Source organism: Mesoplodon bidens (genome assembly GCF_964165515.1).
Source record: "Mesoplodon bidens genome assembly, chromosome: 6".
Taxonomy (NCBI): Eukaryota; Metazoa; Chordata; class Mammalia; order Artiodactyla; family Ziphiidae; genus Mesoplodon; species Mesoplodon bidens.
The window spans coordinates 24,864,277-24,884,744 of record NC_138162.1 but is presented as its reverse complement, the minus strand read 5'-3'; the positions used below and the strand labels follow the sequence as shown (position 1 = coordinate 24,884,744).

The following is a 20,468-nucleotide window of genomic DNA, read 5'->3' as shown; positions in this document are numbered from 1 at the left end:
CTCGGCCTCACAATTAGAAGACCTTCTTCCCCAGCCATCCTTGGAATTTGTTCCTCTGAGAACAGCAGCACAGATAAGAAGCAAAATATTTGACACCGTATCCAGGCACAGGATCAAAGGAGACTTTGTTCCGTGTCTTAGAGGACTCTCCTGGGCTGGGAGTGCTGGAGACCTGGATCCCATTCCTGGTTCTGCCCTGTGTGTGTGGCCCTGGGCATGCTGACTCAGTTTCCCCTTTCGTACCTCGTGACCTCTGGGGGGTCTGGCCAGTGCTGCTTTTCTGAGATGTGAAGTCTGGGATCTTTTTGGAGACCTGCTCTACTGAGTGGTTCTTTGCCCCTATCTGGAGGGTTTGGGTATGCTCTGGGCTCCAAACTGGGTGAAAGATGGGGACAGCTTGGAGCATTACTGTGAGGCAACCAAAATGGGGCAAAGATGGGAAACTGAGTCGCACAAGAAACTCCCCAACCTGGAGCAGAGCCATCCCAGGGTTAGGTGTCAGGGGCCTCAGATCTCTGGAAGGGCTGTTGTGGGGCGGAGAAACGGATGTGGTTGGTGGGGCTCCAGGGATGGAGAAAGGGCAATGGGGGAAATCGTAGATTTCCGCTCAGTAGAAGGGGGAAGTCTAACGGTTGAGTTCTCCTGCCCCCCCGGAAGGGGTGAGCTTCCCTTCAGCAGAATGGTACAAGCCGAGACATGCAGACTTTTCAGATGGAATGGTGTGGAAAGGAGAGCAGAGAGCTGGGCTGCATGCCTCCCTGGGTCCCTGACCCTGGGCAGTCCTGGGTTATTGTGTCTGTTTCCTGCCCCCAGATGTAATAAGATCATTTGAGAGAGGGGGTTAGTGGGTCTGGCTGAGAATTAGATTAGACAAGAATTAGAGCGTTAGGCTCTAGATCAGCACTGAGGGCTGGGGGAGGGGCATAAGGCTTCCTCTGTTTTCATCCAGTGAAGGGGATTTTCATGTCTCCCAGCACAGACGACCCCTGAATCACTCCTGAATCTTTAGATCTTTAGGTGTCGCCTCTCTGAAGAGAAAAGGAACATGGGCACTTTGTGCTTCTGTTTTAATCTGTAAGCCCTGTTCAAAGTCCTAAATATTCATTTCAATCCATTAATACAGGTAAATAGTTTAAAACTGTGCCTTCTTATAGTGAGCAGTCAATATAAGTTACCATTATTACTTATTAAAAAATTTTTTTTTATTGAAGTATAGTTGGTTTACAATATCTTATTAGTTTCAGGTGTACAACATAGTGATTCAGTATTTTTATAGTTAGATTATACTCCATTTAAAGTTATTACAGAATAAAGTCTATATTTCCCTGTGCTGTACAACGTATCCTTGATGCTTATTTATTTTATACACAGTAGTTAGTATCTCTTAATCCCATATCACCCCCTCCCCACTTCCCTCTCCCCACTGGTAACCACTAGTTTGTTCTCTATGTCTGTAAGGCCGTTTCTGTTTTGTTGTATACATTCGTTTGTTTTATTACCTTCCACATATAAGTGATAACATAAGAGTATTTGCTTTCTCAGTCTGACTTATTTCACTAAGCGTAATACTCTCTAGGTCTATCCCATGTTGTTGCTGTGATTACTTATTTTGAAGTTACCTTGCGTTTACCATGTGCCAGGCAGTGTTGTAAATGCTTGTCAGGTATGAACTCATTCACTATTACCACCCCATTTTATAGATGGAAAACCTGAGGTCTAGAGAGGTGGACTCACCTGTCCAGAGTCTTTCAGCTGGTATGAGGTGGGGCTGATGTTTGAGCCCAGCAGGTGGGCTCCTGACTATGTCTGTAACCCCTGCTATGCCACCTCTCGACGTTGTCATATTGGTCTCGAGTGTCCTCTGTGTAATAAAGAAAGAAAGCGCCTTTGCCTCCATTCTCCCTTCAGAGCCTCCCAAAGCCTCAGGCAGGGATGCACATTCCCATTTTATGGATGGGGCCCAGGGGCACAGAGAGGGACAGTGACTTGAGCAGGGTCACACAGCCGACGAGGGCAGAGCAGAACGGAGCCGGGCCCCTGATCTCAGAATATCTGTGCACCATCGCTCTACAGAGCAGGGCTCCCAGCTGAAGCCCGGTGGGAGTACGTGCTGGTTATTGAGGGCACCGCTCCCTTAAGGGGCCCCTTCCTTCCTCACAAGGAGCAGAGCCAGCTTGATAGAGAGGGCAAGCAAGCCAAAGAGGAGATGATGGGAAAGCCACCCTCTGCCAGGGAGAAGGTCGAGGCGGTCCTGGAAGTGCCTGAAGGAGGGGCAAGGATCGTCACCCTGCAGGGCCCCTTCTGCAGGAGGCCTAGGCAGAGAAGGCCCTGACTAGCCACGAGTAAAAGGGTGAAGGGGCAACCAACCTGCCCCCCCAACCCCTGAGGTCACATCAGGGACCGACTCTAAGGCCAGGGGTCAGGGAGGGTGAAAAGAAGCAGGTGCTCCCTGGGGAAACAATCATGGAAGCAGAGGTGGAGCCAGTGAAGGAGTGCAGGAGAGCTGGGTGCTGATCTAGCTTGGTGCTGCTGTTTCTTTCTTTTTTTTTTAAATTAATTAATTTTTTATTTTATTTATTTTTGGCTGCATTGGATCTTCATTGCTGCACACGGGCTTTCTCTTGTTGCAGAGAGCGGGGGCTACTCTTTGTTGTGGTGCGCAGGCTTCTCATTGCAGTGGCTTCTCTTATTGCAGAGCACAGGCTCTAGGCACACGGGTCTCAATAGTTGTGGCTTGCGGGCTCAGTAGTTGTGGCTCGCAGGCTCTAGAGCACAGGCTCAGTAGTTGTGGCACACGGGCTTAGTTGCGGCATGTGGGATCTTCCTGGACCAGGGCTCGAACCCATGTCCCCTGAGTTGGCAGGTGGATTCTTAACCACTGTGCCACCAGGGAAGTCCTCAGTGCTGCTGTTTCTTTTTTCCTTTTTTTTTTTATTGTGGTAAAATATACAAAACATAAAATTTATCATTTTAACCATTTTTAAGTATACCATTCTGTGGCATGAAGCACATTCACACTGTCGTGCAGTCATCCCACCATGATTTTTTAATTTTGACTTCACCGTAGCTTACTCTATTCTTTAATGGTTTGCTTACATGTATGGATGAAAAATGCGCATTCAGTGCTAAAATATCATGTTTAGCAAAGGAACCGTACGTAGGACACTAACACACAACTTGCCCCGTGCCAGGCACTGCTCTAAGGCAATGTAAATGGATAACCGTATGGAATCGTTATGATTCCCCTATAAGGTAAGTTCTGTTATTGACCCTAGTCTACAGATAAGGAGACCGAGGCATAGAGAGGTTTGGTATCTTTCCCACTCCCCCCACCCCGGCTCTTGTCTGGGCCCACTGGTTTGTTGAGACCTCACTGTGTGCCAAGGCTAGAGGCTCTGTTCCACTACCTGCCTCATCTCACAGCAGCCCAGCCAGAGGTAGGTGCCGTGTGGTGCCGAGACTTAGGGAAGCTGAGTTGGGTTGGTAGCCGGGTCTCTAACTCTGAAGCCTGTGTCTTGACTACCTGCCCTCCATGCCTGCTGTTCAGGTGGTGAAGCTGTCGTGGGAACACCTGCGTGATTCTTGAGTGCTGGCCTGAATCCGCGTTTGTGTATTTAAAAGAATCTTGTAGAGAGAAATCCCAGGATCACAGCCCCAAATGGCCCCGAGTTAGGAACTGGCTGTGTGCTCACAGAGCCTTTGGAGGTCAGGTTCCCACTAGTTGTGTAACCTTAGGAAAGTGCCTCCGTCGCTCTGAGCTGAGTGCAAGCTCGCTGCATCCAGGAAGTGGGGATAGTTCTCCCCACCCCAAGGCGGCTGTGAGGAGTGAATGGAATAGTGAATGGGAAGGACTTTGTAAATCATACAGCAGGGCTGTAGAGCAGTGGTTCTCAGAGTGGTCCCTGGACTAGCTGCATCAGTGCCACCTAGCAACTTGCTAGAAATGCAGAATTCTCAGGATCCACCCCAGACTTGCTGAATCAGAAACTCTAGGATGGGCCCAGCAGTCTGGGTATTAATCAGCCTTCCAGGGGCCCCTGATGTGCTCTCAAGTTTGAGACCCACTGTTGGGAGAGATCCTTCCAAAGTGTAAATGAGATACTGTCACCAGTCCTGGCAGAGTCAGTCTCAGGGCAGAAGTGCCTCTTCAGCCCGGGGTGCTGACATCTTTCCTGTACTCTTCGTCCTCCAGTGAACCTCCCATCCTCCTGCCCTCCCTGGCCTGCAGGCCCAGCCTAAACAGATGTGGGCAGAGCCCAGAGAGGATGGAAATGGGGAGAAGTCCTCACCATCCTCTCCTGGCGTCTGTTGCAGACACTGCCTGGGGAATTGATTAAGGCTACACAGTGGCATTTATCTCCAGGTTGATACGCAGGTTGGGGACAAGCAGTTGGGAATTTCCCATCACCCTCCTGTGTGGCTGGTCCAGGAAATGGAGGGTTGGGCTGCCCAGGCTCGGGCAGGAGTAGGCAGCCCTCAGTCATACCTGGGGACTCTTCCCACAGGGAAATGGGTTGAATGATGAAAGGAAGCTATTTTCTGATCTAAAACCCCAGCTTCTGAGAAGTGGCCCAGGAATGGGCCTCGAGGCCAGGCTTCCCAGCTCCATATTTCTCTCAAAGAGCTGAGATCTGTGGAGGGGGAGATCAGGCCTTGACTCCTGGTCAGCCATCCGCCAGCTCTTCCCCGATCACTCAGGCTTCTCTCCTCCTGAGTCCAGACAAGGAAGGCCTCAGAATCCTCCTCCTCCTCTTCCTCTCACCATATTCCACAGCCCCTCCAGCAGATTGGAGCTGGGCATGAAATGAACCCACTTATTTCTTCCTTAGACACAGCCCACAGTTGAGGAAAGAAAATACTTGCCCTCCCTAATGGCAGGGGCTATATCCACCTCAGCCCTGACAGGTCACACCCTGGTTATAGACTTTGACACCTCCCTCCGTGGTCTCAGGTGCCAGCTCAGCCAGCGTTCAGAGCCTTGCCCTGGCACCTTTCCAGTCACGGCCCTCATTGCTCCTCTGCATCTGCTCAGGCCCCAGCTGAATTGGACCCCTGGGTTCCCTGGATATGCCTTTGCCTGCCCACCCCTCACCGCCTGGCTCAGTGCAGAGTTTCCACCTGCAGTGCCGTCCCTACTCTGTCCTGGGCTCGCTCTGCTCAGCCGTGAAGGCTTAGCTCAAACACAGCCTCCTGGCAGCCCTTACCCACTCACCAGGTTTCAATCTCCCTGCTACCCCACATTGAGTTTGCTGGCCTTTCCCATCAGTCTGGGCTCCTGGGGGCTAAGGATTGTTCCTGCCTCTGCCTCACGGAACCCAGCACAGGCTGGACTCACAGAAGGTCCCAGTGATGCTGCCTGGACTCACTCTGGGCCCCAGGTCCCTGCAGCAGGGCAGGGTGAGAGCTGATTTGTAGGTCCACTGATGACAGAATTCGGGCCCCCTGGCCAGGTGCCCATCCCAGAACAGAGCTTCAGGGCTTCAGCCCTACTCCAGGATCGCTATGGGGCTGTAAACAAGGCACCTTCCCTCTTTGTTTCTCAGTGTCCCTCTCTGTCCAAAGACAGATCCAGAAGTGCTGCCAGAGAATGGACAGTAAGCAAGAAGTGGAGCTGTCACCTTTAAAAAGTCTCCGTGACCCTTGTCTCTCGAAACTCACAGATAAGGAAATTGTGGGGCAATAAATCTTCGTGGAATTTTGGTCAGGGCCTGATCAGGGGGAATAAACAGGAAGAAGGCCTGCTCTGTGTCTCCAGAGGGTCAAGGCAGGAACAGCTCTGAGGACTGGGGCAGCTGCCAGGCAGGCAGTCCCACTGCCCTCACGGGCCCCCCGGGTCTGGCACATGCGGGCTGCAGAGCCGTCAGCAAATTGTCCTAACAGGTGGGTAGGGCAGAGGCGTTACCATTTTATGGATGGACAAACAAAACCCGAGAAGGGGACAAGATTTGCCCAAGGTCATGTAGCAAATTGGCATCAGAATTCGGACTCTCCAACCTTACCAGCAAGCCTGCTATGGAAGAGACAGGCCCAGTCCCTGGTTCCTAGTACCCAGAAGGGGTGTTCAGGAAAGGCTGGTTGAGTGACTGAAAGCTCAATCCAGGAGCCAAGTCAGTCTCCCCCTGGGTGCCTGCCTGTGTGGTTTGGCCTGTGGGTGGGCAAAGCTGAAGGGAGAGGACCATTTGGCGTTGACAGTCCAGTGGATGGTTGGATGGATAGATGGAGGAAAGATGGGAGAAACACAGGGAGCAGGACAGGAGGAAGGGAAGGGAGCATCCATCAGCTGACCTTCTACTTAGTACTGAAACCGAGCAGGAACCTGTGGGGCTCCTGGGCACAAAAGCCTTTCCGGGTCCCCCGTTTCTTACTTGCAGGGTAAAGGCTTCAGCCTCCTAGACCTTCCCAGAGTTCCAAAGGGCAGATTCAAAAAGCCACTAACCAGGGAAATAGGGAATGCTGAAACAAAGAGGGAACAGTCTAGAAACTATACTGCAGTGATAAAGCAGGATCCTCGTTCCTCCTCAAGGGATATACCTAACAATATCTTTGGGCTCTTCTGCAGGAACTAAGAGCCCCACTCAGGTGGAGGGTGGCAACTTCCGGCTGAGCACAAGATTTCGGGAACACGGCTTTGTTACCTCACCACCAGCCAATCAGAAGAAAGTCACACACCCTGCAGCCCTCGCCCCAAATTTGGCCTATGAAAACTTCTGCCCCAAAACCATCGGGGAGTTTGGGGGTTTTGAGCACAAGCCACCTTGCTTGGTCCTGCAAAAAAACCTTTCTCTGCTCCAGACTCCAACGTTTTGGTTGCTTTGGCCTTGCTGTGTGTCAGGCACACGAACTTGTGTTCAGTAACAATACCAGACACATGCAAAGCATTTTACATGTTACCTCATTTAATCTTGGACAAGGCCCCATGAGGTAGACCCGAGGGTACTCTTTGACAGATGAGGATGCTGGGACCCAGAGACAAATGAGGGTCTGGGATTTGAACCAGTTGCCTCCTCTTTCCCCTCCCTGTGTATCAGGATGGGGGACCTCATAGGCTAGAGAGATCACTCAGCCCTTGGAACTTGGGAAGCCCCCTGGAGACGGTTCTATTTGAGCCGGGCCCAGGAAGGTGGAGTGAGAGGAGGGGGTATCCTAGGAACCCAGCTAAGTGCCCACCTTGGACTTACCTGGGCTGACTTGGCTCTAGGCAGAGAGAAGGGGTGTGAGCAAAGATGGGGTGTCTGGGAAAGCCAACGCTTTGAGGGAAGAGCAGATAAACCAGTGTGGCTCAAAGGGCAGGTGTGTGGAGATGAGGGGAAGGCCGTCAGGGAATGTGCAGGGGCCTCAAAACTGAAGTCCAGCCGAAGGCTTTATCCTGAGGACAGAGGGGACCTGGGGCTGGGGGGAGTCTTAAGGGAAATGACAGAGTCACGGTGGGGGCAGGGTAGGAGGCCTGGGCTGGGGTGGAGGAGAAACGGAGTCACGGAGAGAAAAGGCTGGCCAGGCCTCACACAGCTTGAGGAAAGGGTCAAGAGCAAGGGTGCCGGGGGACAGGCGAGGCCAGGTCACCTCAGGAGATGCCCTGCTCCTCTGGGCCCAGGCACCTGGCTCTGGGCAGTGTCAGATGTCAGGAGGGGAGGTGCTTCCTCGGGCCTAATCTCATCAGGAGGAAAGAGGCATTTTCTTGGCTCTCTCTCTGACTCAGCCTGTGTTTCCTGTGGGCCTGCGGGGAGGCATCTGTGCTGGACCAGAAGGACCGCAGAGCTGGAGGAGGGGTGATAAAGGCAGAGGTGGGAGGGTGCTCTAGGCAGAGAGAACCTGGAAAGAGGACTGTTATTCCATGCTGGCTGCAGGGTGCCTCAGCCTCCACTGCTGATGGGCCCTGGGCGGTTGAGGCCTGGCGGGGGTGGGGGCGTCCCGAGGCAGCATGGTTCTGCTTTCCTGCCTGGGAAAGCCGTGCCCATGGAGAGAACCAAAGGGCTTCCTCTGCCCTTCCGCCCTTCGCCCCGCACTCCCACCAAGACCCTCAGGCCCCACAGCACAGGGCTAAGCGAGCCTGCTGGCCTCTGCTGCCAAACCCAAGTCCGTGTGCCCCGTGCACAGTGAGGCCAAACAAACCGAAATGTCAGAGTTTGGAGCAGAGGAAGGTTCATTGCAGGGCTGAGCAAGGAGAATGGGGGGCTCGCGCTCAAAAGACCCAAACTCCCCCGTGGTGTTCAGGGAAGAGTTTTTTTGTTTTTTTGTTTTTTTGCTGTACACGGGCCTCTCCCTGTTGTGGCCTCTCCCGTTGCGGAGCACAGGCTCCGGACGCGCAGGCTCAGCGGCCATGGCTCACGGGCCCAGCCGCTCCGCGGCATGTGGGACCCTCCCGGACCGGGGCACGAACTGGCGTCCCCAGCATCGGCAGGCTGACTCTCAACCACTGCGCCACCAGGGAAGCCCCAGGGAAGAGTTTTTATAGGCAAAATCCGGGGTGAGGGCTGCAGGGTGTGTGACTTTCTTACGATTGGTTGGTGATGAGGTAACAGGGTGGTGTTCCAGGAATCTCCAGCTCAACCTGAAGTTACCATCCTTCTTCTAGGTGAGGGCCTTAGTTCCCGTAGAAGAACTCAAAGATACATTGTTACGTATATCTGGTATATCCCTTGAGGACGAAGCAGAACTCTGCTTTATGGCTGCACTTTTGTTTGACTGCTTTTCCTTTGTTTCTGCATTCTCTCATCTCCCTGGTTAGTAACTGTTTGAATCTGCCCTTTGGAACTAAGGGAAGGAAGGTCTAGGAGGCTGCGGGCTTTTGTACCCTGGAGAACCCCACCAGAGACACGCACAAATAAATGCCTTTCCTCTCCGGGTTCTGAATCCACAGGGATTGTTAGTTAGCTTCTCACGTGCCTCATCAATGTGGGGAGCACCGAGGGTCGGAACTCTGTACCTAGCGGGCTGTTTTGCACTTTCTGGTTGGGGATTTTTACTCAGATCCCCAAAATGTTGGGCCCTCAGCACGTACCTGTCATGTACTAAACCAAATCTTAATGTCCTGTAAACATTGGGACCACAACGGTCTTCACAGCAAACATCTGTTGAGGACTAAGTATGCACCGGCATTGCTCCATGTACTGGGCGGATTATCTCATCTAATTTTCAGGGTAGCCCTGTGGGAGAGTGTGGACCCAGGACTAAACAGCTCGGTTCTGGATTCCAGCTCAGCCGCCTACTTGCTGTGTGATTTTGGGCACGTTACTTAACCTGTCTGTGCCCCAGTTTTCACATTTGTAAAAATGGGGTGATAATAATGTTGCAGGAAGAGGGGGACCCCTTCCAGGGCCCAAGAGTGGGCTCTTGTCTAACACTGAGAAATGAATTGTTGGAGAAGATACATGGGCTGGCAAAGCAAAAGACTTTATTGGAAAGAGGCGCCCGGGCGGAGAGCAGTGGGGTAAGGGAACCCAGGAGAACTGCTCTGCCACATGGATCACAATCTCAGGTTTTATGATAATGAGGTGAGTTTCCAGGTTGTCTCTGGCCAGTCCTCTTGCTTGTGTCCACATTTGGTCTGACTCAGGGTCCTTCCTGGGGGTGCGCATCTCTCAGCCAAGATTGGTTCCAGCGCGAAAGTTTCTAAGAGGTTGGTAGGATATATTATAGGCTGGCGTCTGCTCCCTCCTTTGGGCCCCTCCTGAATTCTTCTGTCTGGCAGTAGCTTGTTAGTTCCATGTTCCTTATTGGGACACCTCCTGTTGTGAGATAACTCTTGCAAGCGGTCATTATCGTGCCTGGCCAGGGCGGGTGGTTTCAGTCAAAGGTTCTCTAACACCTGTACTTAACCAGATTGCTGTCAGGGTCATGTGTTAGCTATTATTTGTTATTATGCCTGATTTTACTGGTGAGGAACTAGACACATTAAGTAACTGGCCCAAGGTCACATGGGCACAGTGGACGTGTCCTATAATTACACTGTTTAGTTGGGTACCTGGTAGCCATGTGTGGCTCTTGAACACTTGAAATGGTAGTGCAACTGAGGAGCCAGATTTTACATTTCAATTCATTTTCATTGACTTTAACTTCAATTTAGAAGCCATGTGTGACTAGAGACTCCGTGTTGGACAGAGCTGCTGCCTGGGTCCCATACCCAGTGACCTGATTCAAGTGATTCTAATGTGCATTCAAAGTTACAAACCACTGCCCTGTGCTTTAGCAGCCAGTTAAGATCGTGGCATCTCATCCTTTCCCGCTCTCAGCCATTTCCCTGAGAAGTGTACACATGTGGAGAACAGTGACTGAATTGCCCCTTTACCCTGCACAGAATAAACACTTTACAGACCTTGGATTTTTCTGCTTTGAGGTGTTCTGTTCTTTGGTTCAGGATGTTGGGCTCTTTAAGAAGTTCATTCTAGAGCCTTCTGTCTCACAGGCAAGTTGTCAGAGTCAAGGCTACTAGTGACTTACTGTAGAATCGTTGCATGTAAATAGGGTAAAAGTTTTCTGGAGGCCTCTATGATAGGTGGCAGTGAAACAGGAGGGAAGGGGACAGGGCACAACCTTTAAAAGAATGGCAGAGCCATAGAACATGACAAAAACTGGTTAGAACCAACTAGGTCCAAGATGGCAGAAGATTCGACTCCCCATGGACCTTGAGCCTCATATGCTCATTGTAATTCATTAGCTAAGTGACACACCCACCAACGCCATGACAGTTCTAAGGCCGACCATCAAAGTTCAAAAAGCAGATGGTGGCCCAATTCCTGGAAATCTCCACCGCTTCCCCACAACAGTTGGAATAATCCTCCTGCTCATTAGTCTATGAAATTACCCAGCCCATAAAAACTAACCACCCCATATTTCAGGGCCTCTCACCTGAGATGGCCCACACTCCATCTGTGGAGTGTGTTTCTCTCTAAATAAACCTACTTCTTACCTATCACTTTGTCTCTCACTGAATTTGTTCTGTGACAAGACATCAAGAACCTGAGCTTCATTAAGTCCTGAGACCAGGTGTGTGATCTCAATTAAAAGACCATGGGTTCAAGGACTTCCCTGGTGGCACAGTGGTTAAGAATCTGCCTGCTAATTCAGGGGACACGGGTTCCAGCCCTGGTCCAGGAAGATCCCACATGCCGCGGAGCAACGATAAGCTCGTGCGCCACAACTCCTGAGCCTGCGCTCTAGAGCCCGCGAGCCACAACTACCGAAGCCCGCGTGCCTAGATCCCATGCTCTGCAACAAGAGAAGCCACCGCAATGACAAGCCCGCGCACCGCAACGAAGGGTAGCTCCGGCTCGCCGCAACTAGAGAAAGCCTGAGCGCAGCAACGAAGACCCAACACAGCCATAAATTAAATAAATAAATAAATAAATATTTTTTAAAAAAGAAAGGCCATGGGTTCAAGTCCCAATCTGGGTTTGTCCGGGTTCAAGTCCCAATTTGAGTTGCACGGTTTCAGCAGGGTGACCAACTTTTCCCTTTTTGCTTGAGACTTTCCTGATTTTAGCACTGAAAGTCCTGCATCCCAGGAATACCCACCCCACACGCATCCTGGACAAACCAGAACAGTTGGTCACCTCCTTCTGTGGAGAGCGACAAGGTCTCTTCTTGCTTCCATAGTTAGGAAGAGACCTGCATTGACAGCAGGGGAGCCTTGACCTCAACTGGGCCTTGGCATCCTGAGCCAGATATCTCACCCACCTCTGTGGGTGGATCAGAGGCTCTGATAAGAACTTAAGGTGAATTAAAAAGGTGCTTTCCTGTCAAGTTTGGGGTCAAGGCCAGGATCTAGATAGACTCTATGATGGATAGTTGTCAACCCAGGATGAGAGTCAAGACTTGGGACCCACCCATAATTAGGCATGTATTGTGTTAATTCTTGGTCTTTGTAGATCACCTTCAAATACAGAGGCCTTTACCCTTATGGTAATCTTTTTTCACTTTGTAAAGCTAGGAAACTTGTGATTGTAATCTCCCTCTTTTAACCGTGGCTGAGATAAGTGTGGTGGTTCAGACCCTCCCAGGAGGTGTGTTTTGGGGCAGCTCGATGACCACAAGGTCAGGTTTTAAGGGAAAAAATAAAATACAATTCCAAATATTAAATGTGGAAACAGAAACTTACTAAGGGGACAATGGTAGCCAGGAATGCCAGATTCCTCCCCACCGCTGACGTTCAAAGACCAAATCAGGTAATTTCATTCTCCCTGAGGCCAGGAACAGCGCAATTAATGAATAATCTATTATGCTGCTTTGTACCACACCCAGTTTGGGTTCGGTTTCAACCACCTGCAGCTAACCCTTGTCCTGCAATGATTCAGGGCTGGGCTGAGAAGATAGGCCTCTGGAGCCAGGCAGGAAAATCTGTGTGTCTCTGTCTCCATCTCTCTCACACACATCAGAGAGGAGCATGAGGTGGGAAGAGGGGCATCTGGACCACGTCTTGGCTTCTGCTTGCCGTCTCCACTCCTCCTACTGATTTGATCTTGGTCAAGTCACTTCCTCTGCACCAAATGGGGACAGCAGGCCTCAGGAGAGTTGTAAGGGTAGGACAGGCAGCAAGCCATTCCACTGTCAGGCGCTGAGAAATAAACTCAGTGGGGACTTCCCTGGTGGTCCAGTGGTTAAAACTTCTCGCTTCCACAGAAGGGGGCATGGGTCCAATCCCTAGTCTGGAACTCAGATTCCCCATATGCTGCACGGCACGGCCAAAAAATAAAAATAAACCCAGCGATTACTAAATCTTTTTTCAGGGCAGGGAATTCACAGCACAAAAAGCCTAATCCCATGGCATCAGGCCAGCTAAGCACCTTGGGATGGCAGCAGCAGAATGGGTGCCACCCCCTGCTTTGTACCCTAATGGGCTGGCCCGCTATGCCTACGAAGACCTGCTATGGCTTTGATGTGGGCCCAGCTGGACGGGACTGGGCAGGATAGGACAAGTGGCATGGGGTAAACCTGGCCCGGACTGGTGTTCTGGCCCAGCCCGTGGGCGAGGGCCTCACAGTGCTGAAGGCCCGCTATGGTCCTCATTTTCAGGCAAGTGCCTGCTTGTGGGGAAAGTAAAACTCCTGCTCTCTGAATTGCTGAGTCCTTAAACTCATTCATGCACTGATATACACAGGTACGCACATGCACAGACACAAGCATCCAAACAGATGCACAGGTGCACACCCACCCACAGGGGTACACGAGCACGTAGGAACACCCTGATCAGTGCAGTGTTCACACACAGACTTGCACACACAGTGCACACACATTCGCACAAACTTCACCCACATATATGCACACACAGTCCTATACCTGGGGCAAAGGGAGAGATGGCCCACCTGGCTTGGCGCCACCCACCCACTTCTGTAAGTTTCCCTCATGGCTACAAGTCTGGAAGAACCTTGGCAGTGGAAGAGGTAAGGTGTTGGAGCCAGGTGGGGTGGGATGGGGGAGAGGAGATCAGCACAGGGGTCGGGGGGCATGATGTTTACGCTGCTCGGAGGCTGGCCGGCCTCATCAGTGGAGGCCAATAGCCCCTTGGTCCACTTGGTTTACTGAGCCTCGTTTTCCTTTTCTGTGAAGTAGGGGCGATAATGGTCATGACACTTCCGCTTGGGGGCTGAGGTAGGATCCAGGGTGTAGAGTGTGAAAGAGCTTTCATCATCATTATCTGGAGCTGAGGGCTCCAGAGACAGAGCTGCACCACCTCCTAGCTGTGTGACGCCGGGAAGGTTGCTTCACTTTTCTGCCTCAACCCCTGCATCTGTAACAGGGAGCAAGGTAGCACCTAAGTTCATACAGGGGAAGCGCGTGGAACGGAGCCTGGCATATAGCAAGCACCCGAAACTGAGAGTTGTTATTGCCATTGGAGGTGACTGTGAGCTCCAGGAGAGCATTGCCCAGGCCTCTTACGGCCCCTGACTCTGAACCTGGAACCCGAGCCGTCCCCCAGGTGTGAAGGGAGAGCGCTGGGAGTGGCCAGAGGGGCCAAGACTGTTGATGCTGGCCAGGTCATGTTGATTTCAGCAGGCATGACCGCCCCCTCTCCCCACAGCCCACCATGGGCCCAGCACCAAGGCTGCTTTATCCCCCTCCCATGTTTTTCACTAACACGTCCCATCCTCTCCATCCCCTCTGCCCTGCTTCAGCCCAGGCGACTGTCATGATTACCTCAGCAATCAGAGGAATCCACCTAAAAGTGAAAACTGGTCCTCCTCCCCTGCTGTAACCCCTGCAGCAGCTTCCATTGCCCTCAGAGTCCAAGTCCTTTCACACGGCTCCTTAGGGGACCTGGGTCCTGCCTGCTTGCCCACCTCTTCCCTGCAGGCTCCTGTGCCCTGGCCACACCAAGCACAGGCAGCCATTGCCTGTCTACCATTGGCTGGGCCTGCCTGGGGCAATGTGTTAGGACGGGTAGGCTATGCCCTGTGGCAAGTATCCCCACTATTTCTCTGTGGTTCCCTCTACAAGTTAAATTCTCTGTCATGCTATATGAGTCAATTTGGGGCAAGGTGCCCTATTCACCCAGTCCCTTGGGGACCCAGGAAGATGAAAGCTGCACCATCTGGAACATGTGGCCTCCTCATCCCTCCAGCCAAGGATGAGAGTTCTGGAGGGTCACCGGCAGGGCTTACATGCTTCAGCCTGGAAGTGGCATACATCACTTACACCCACGATCCACTAGCTAGGACTAATAGTGGCTGCCTAACTGCAAGGAGGCTGGGATGTGAGGGGAGCAATGGAGTGTCTGGTGACCATCACCGTGGGCCACAGACAGATGCCCCCCACCCCCACCCCCAACTGCTGCTCAAGGTGAGGCAGGGGTGGGGGCCCAGGAGCTGAGCCTGGTGACTTGCCCCCTACTTTCCCACCCGCAGCCCAGGCCCCAGGCAACGACTCAGCTGCCACTAATTGCCAAGACCCCAGGGAGATCATTATCCTTGCTCTTCTTTCCTTAGATGATCCTTAGGACCTGTTTCTCTCAGGGCTCAGTGCAGAGAAAAGCTGTGCTTCTCCTTAGCAAGTGGAGGCATTTATCTTACAGACACTGAGTAAATCCCTTTCTGATTCTGTTTCCCTTGTCGAATTGACCACTAGGAAGCTCCGACGCAAAACCTCCCCTGTGTGCTGGTCCTGGCAGCACACAATCGTAGCTTGACTCCCCCTACATTTCAGGTGATCTCTTTTTGTTCCTGCATTTTCCCTCTGTCCCCATATCCTCACCATGGCTTTTAAAATTTCTTTCTATCTGTGTTTTCTCTATTTCTGTAAGGCTTCTTACATCCTTTCTGGGATTGGATGGGCATTGTTAGGCAGTCCCTGCGTTCTGTGCTACTTCCTGTAGCTCTGGCAAATGCAGCCAGGGTTTTGGGCAAAGCTCCCTAAAGGAAGGTTGAAATGTCTGAGCTTCATGGGACAGACCTGCCGCCACGAGGCTGATGGGTACCTGGTGCTGTGTAAAGGGAGGGCACCTGGGAGCTGGGGGAAGGAAGAGTTTGGACTCATAGAGATGGGTACAGACAACAGTGGGCTGGGAAGAGCAAGCCAAGCAGAGGGAAAGGCAAGGGTGAAGGCCCAGAGGACTGGAAATGCAGGAGCAGGTACCAGGGAAGCTGTGTGGTGTTCTTTGTCTGGAAGGAGTCGTTTAGAAGATGAGCAAGAAAAAGCGAAATCTTGGGATATAGGGTGGGACCCAAGCTGAGTTTGGCCTTGATCCTGTAGGGCAGCAGTGAATGGGGAGCATCGAAGGGTGATCTAAGGTGGGGGCCGGGGAAGGAGGAATACAGCCAGGCTTGGTGTCCAGAACAATCCCTCTGGCTGCATGAGGAGCGTAGATGGGAGGGCCCAGTGGGTCAACGAGACTGAGGGGAGGGGGTTTGAACTGAGCAGCAGCAGGGCCAAGAGGAGGCCACATGGTATATATTTGGCCACTAATGAGCCCTAGACCCTCTTACAAGCCATTCATGATCTAGCCCTGCTCACCCCTCCAGCTCGTGTTCTCCTCATTCACATCATCCAGTTTACATGCGTATGTGTGTGTGTGTGTGAATATATATTTTTCTTTTTAGCATCTCCTTACTAAGCTTACCAAACCACATGTAGTTTCCCAAACATTCCACGTTCGCTTCTATCTCAGGGCCCTTGCTCAGGCTGTTCCATCTGCCTGGGACACTTTCTCCCCGAGCTCACTCTTGTCCAGCCTACATGGCCAACTCCTTCTCATCCTTCAAATCACAGTTCACATGTCACTTCCTCTGGGAAGCCCTCCCTGACTGCCATGTACAAACGTTCATTATTACCTATAGTACACTGCGTCCCAGTGGCCCAGACTCCGCTAATGTCCTCACTCCTAGGACTCTTCACTCCTGTAAGGCTGGGCTCAGGTTTGCTCTCTCCAAACCCTCAGTGCCTGGCACAGGTGGTACTCAGTAAATACTGAGTGAACAAATACAAGGCCGGATGAGGAGAGAGGGAAGGTCAAGATGGCTGGATGATAATAGTGGTAGTAATTATTACTGTTGAGCAAGGGATCTTAGTGTATCATCTCATTTCATCCTCATGACACGTCTATGAGACAGATACTTTCTTTATCCTCATTTTACAGATGAGGAAACTGAGACTTCAGAAGTTAAGTCATTTGCCCACCCAGCTGGCAAGCACAGAGCTGGAATTGGAGCCTGGGCAGGCTGGCTCCAGAGGACACAATATTTCCCACTTAGCTGGGTGGGGAGGCTGGCCTGTCCGGTGAGGTGCTGGATAGGGGAGGGAACGGGGTGAGTTCTCTCTACGGTTTTTCTGCCTTTTTGTTTTCGCACACGAAGGGATGAAAAGCAAACAGGTCACATATATACACTACCAAACATAGGGTAGATGCCTGGTGGGAAGCAGCCGCATGGCACAGGGAGATCAGCTCGGTGCTTTGTGACTGACTGGAGGGGTGGGGTGGGGAGGGTGGGAGGGGATGTGGGAGCAGATGTGTGTGTATAGCTGATTCACTTTGTTATAGAGCAGAAACTAATACACCATTGTGAAGCAATTATACTCCAATAAAGTTGTAAAAAAAAAAATAGCAAACAGGTCAGCAGTAGTTGTATGCCATCTCACCAGGTCCCTGGAAGTAGCCACAATTATAGCCTGTTCACCTGGGTGCCCTTCATAGCACGTCACTGTCCTCATAGAACTGACCGCTGTCCTGGTCCTGCCCTCTTATGTCCTCTCCAGGTGAGACTCCGTGTATCCTGCTGTCAGGTTGCGAGCCTCACAGCCCTTCTGTCCCATTTGTCTCCTGCAGATGTCATGGCACCCCCAGTACCGGAGCTCCAAGTTCCGCCATGTCTTTGGCAAACCAGCCAGCAAGGAGAACTGCTACGACTCCGTGCCCATCACCCGCAGCGTCCACGACAATCATTTCTGTGCTGTGAACCCCCACTTCATTGCAGTCGTGACTGAGTGTGCTGGTGGGGGGGCCTTCCTCGTCATCCCCTTGCACCAGGTAAGGATGCCTGCTAAGCCCAGGCCCAAATAGCTCTCTGGAGGCAGCACAGGACAGAGGGAGAGTAGAAAGAGCCTCAGTTTTGGTTCCATATGTGGGTTCAAGTCCTAGCCCTGCCTGTTACCAGCCATGTGACCATGAATAAGTCATTTCACCCCTTTGAGTCTTGGTTTTCTCATTGAAAAAGTATACCTCTCCTGGGATTTCAGCTTCTAGCAGTTGTTTAGGACTCCTAGGACCTCCCCTCCACCCCACTGCAAAGTAATTCATTCATGAATAACATTTAATTCTTAATGCATTGCCGGGCTCACAAGACATTGGGGAAATCTCCAAAGCCTCCTCCTCTCTCCAAGAAAGGAAAAAAACCTTGAGCCGAAATTTAAGTAGGAGAGGTAAGCAGCAAGTGAACAGGAAGAACAGGCTTGTCCTGCGGCAAAGGTTGATGGTATAAGTTGGGCCATATGCAATTGCTGATTATTTAACAGTTTTTGACCCCCAAAATGGTGGTTTCATATAGACTAACTTAATAGCAGATCTTTTCAGAATCCTGAGTTTCTGCCTTGAGGTAGAATCTCTGAAGGGGCTAGAGGGATCCGGGCTTGGTAGTGCCTCTGGTTTGCAGCAGAAGCAGATAGAAGGTTTCTCCAGAGGAAAGCATTTCCAATATGAACAGGATTCCCACAGATTAAGATCAGGGAAATTCATAAACTGAGAACACCAAGCATGTAAGCCCCCATGAGTAAGCATCCGCTGAAAAAAACAAACAACAGACTTAGAACCCCTTTTAGAAGTTAAAATCACAAATATAAATTGGAATCTCATAAATCAGGTTTTCTGATCCCAATGCAATTGAGTTAGAAGTCAGTAACAAAAGATAAATTTTAAATGCCCATTCATTTAGAAATTTAAAAATACTTGGGGGCTTCCCTGGTGGTACAGTGGTTGAGAGTCCACCTGCCGATGCAGGGGACGCGGGTTCGTGCCCCGGTCCAGGAAGGTCCCACATGCTGCGGAGCGGCTGGGCCTGTGAGCCATGGCCGCTGAGCCTGCGCGAACGGAGCCTGTGCTTCGCAATGGGAGAGGCCACAACAGTGAGAGGCCTGCGTACCGCAAAAAAAAAAAAAAAAAAAAAAAAAACTTGGAAATGAATGAGAATGAAATACTTCACAAAACGTATAGGATGCAGGGAAAGTGGTGCTTCAAGGGAAATTTATAGCACTAATGCTTATATTAGGCATAAAATTAACAACTAAACATTCAACCTGAGAAGTTAGAAAAAGAACAACAGAGTAAACCCAAAGAAAGTTTGAGGAAGGGGGTAATAAAGATCAGAAATCAGTGAAAGGGAATCAAAGATTGATAAAGAGGATCAAAAGAGCCAAAAGTTGGTTCCTAGAAAAGACTGATAGACAAACCTCTGAAGAGATGGTCAAGAATAAAAGAGAGAAGGTTCAAATAACACTAAGAACAAACAAACAAAATGCAATATCAGTAGAGCCTCAAAATATAAAACACTAATCTGAGCAGTTTTATGACAATATATTTGAAAACGTTGGCAATATGGACAAATTCCTACAAAAAAATATAACTTGTCAGGACTGATTCAGGTAGAAATAGAAAGCCTGAATGGTCCTTTAACTATTTTAAAAATTGCATAATAAAACTCTCTTAAAGAAAACAGAAAAAGGAAAAGGCAGCCATAGAGTGAGAAAAGATATTGGCACAGTAATCATGACAAAGAGCTCATTTCCTGAGTGTATAAAATGGACTAGGGGAAAAAAAAAATGAACAAGTATCTCATAGCAGAGAAAATCCAAACGGTTACTAAACATTTGAAAAAGTGCTCAACCTCGTTAATAAACCACAATGAGATACCACTGCAACCCACCAGATGGGCAAAAATATAAAATCTAATAATAGTGAGTGATGATGAGGACACGGAGCCCTCTGAACTCTCAGGCACTTCTTGTGGCAGGTAAACTGGCACACGTGTGTTGGAACAAAGTGTGACAGTTTCTATTAAAGAGGAAAATGCACAGACTTGGAGATTCCACTCGTAGGTATTTACCATGGAGAACTGTGTGCTTATGTCACCAGAACACAAACACAAGAATATGCATGGGAGCATTGTTCGTGTTATCAAGAAACTGCAAAAACCCAAATGTCCAAGAATTGAATAAACAAATTACAGTATATCTATAGTGTGGAATATACACAATTATGAAAAGGATCAAAATATAAACACATACCACCACATAGATGAATCTTAAAGACAGTGTCAAGGGAAGAAACCAAATAAATTACAATGTCACTACCTAACGTTAAAAACAGACTAGATTAAACTATACTTTAAGGGATGCATAAGTAGGTACAAAAATCTTAAAGAAAAGCAAGCAAGGGAGGATAGCCAGGATAATAGTTAGCCCCTGGGGGAGGGAGGGAGTTATGATTGGAAGGTATTCCATAGCAGGGAGTCTCCTTTGTGCTAGCAATAGTTCATGGCAGTTATATGTTTAAATTTATTTTCCAACAATTCATTAAGCTGAACATTTACATTTTACGCCCTTTTTTTTTTTTTTTTTTTTTTCTTTTTGCGGTATGTGGGCCTCTCACTGTTGTGGCCTCTCCCGTTGCGGAGCATAGGCTCCGGATGCGCAGGCCCAGCGGCCATGGCTCACGGGCCCAGCCGCTCCGCGGCATATGGGATCCTCCCAGACCAGGGCACAAACCCGTATCCCCTGCATCGGCAGGCGGACTCTCAACCACTGCGCCACCAGGGAGGCCCTTACGCCCTTTTTTATATTATATTTTACACGAACACACACATAAGGGTGACCCTAGGTCCATGTGGTTTTACAGGCAATTTCTATGTAACTTTCAAGGAACTGATTATTCCAATCTTTTACAAACATTTCCAGAAAATAGGAAAAGAGGGACTGCTCCCCTTTTGTTCTGAGACCAGTGTAACCTTGATTCCAAGACCAGACAGGAACAGATCAAGAAAGAAAAATATCAC

At 50.3% G+C, this 20,468-nt stretch overlaps 1 protein-coding gene across 1 annotated transcript in view; it reads left to right on the top strand.

Moving 5' to 3' along the window:
• CORO2A (coronin 2A) overlaps positions 1 to 20,468 on the top strand; it is a 55,769-nt gene that overhangs the window by 13,403 nt on the left and 21,898 nt on the right. The window contains exon 2 of the mRNA XM_081237102.1: positions 17,252 to 17,452. Within this exon, the coding sequence (XP_081093228.1) occupies positions 17,252 to 17,452 (201 nt within the window). The remainder of the gene's footprint in view (positions 1 to 17,251; positions 17,453 to 20,468) is intronic.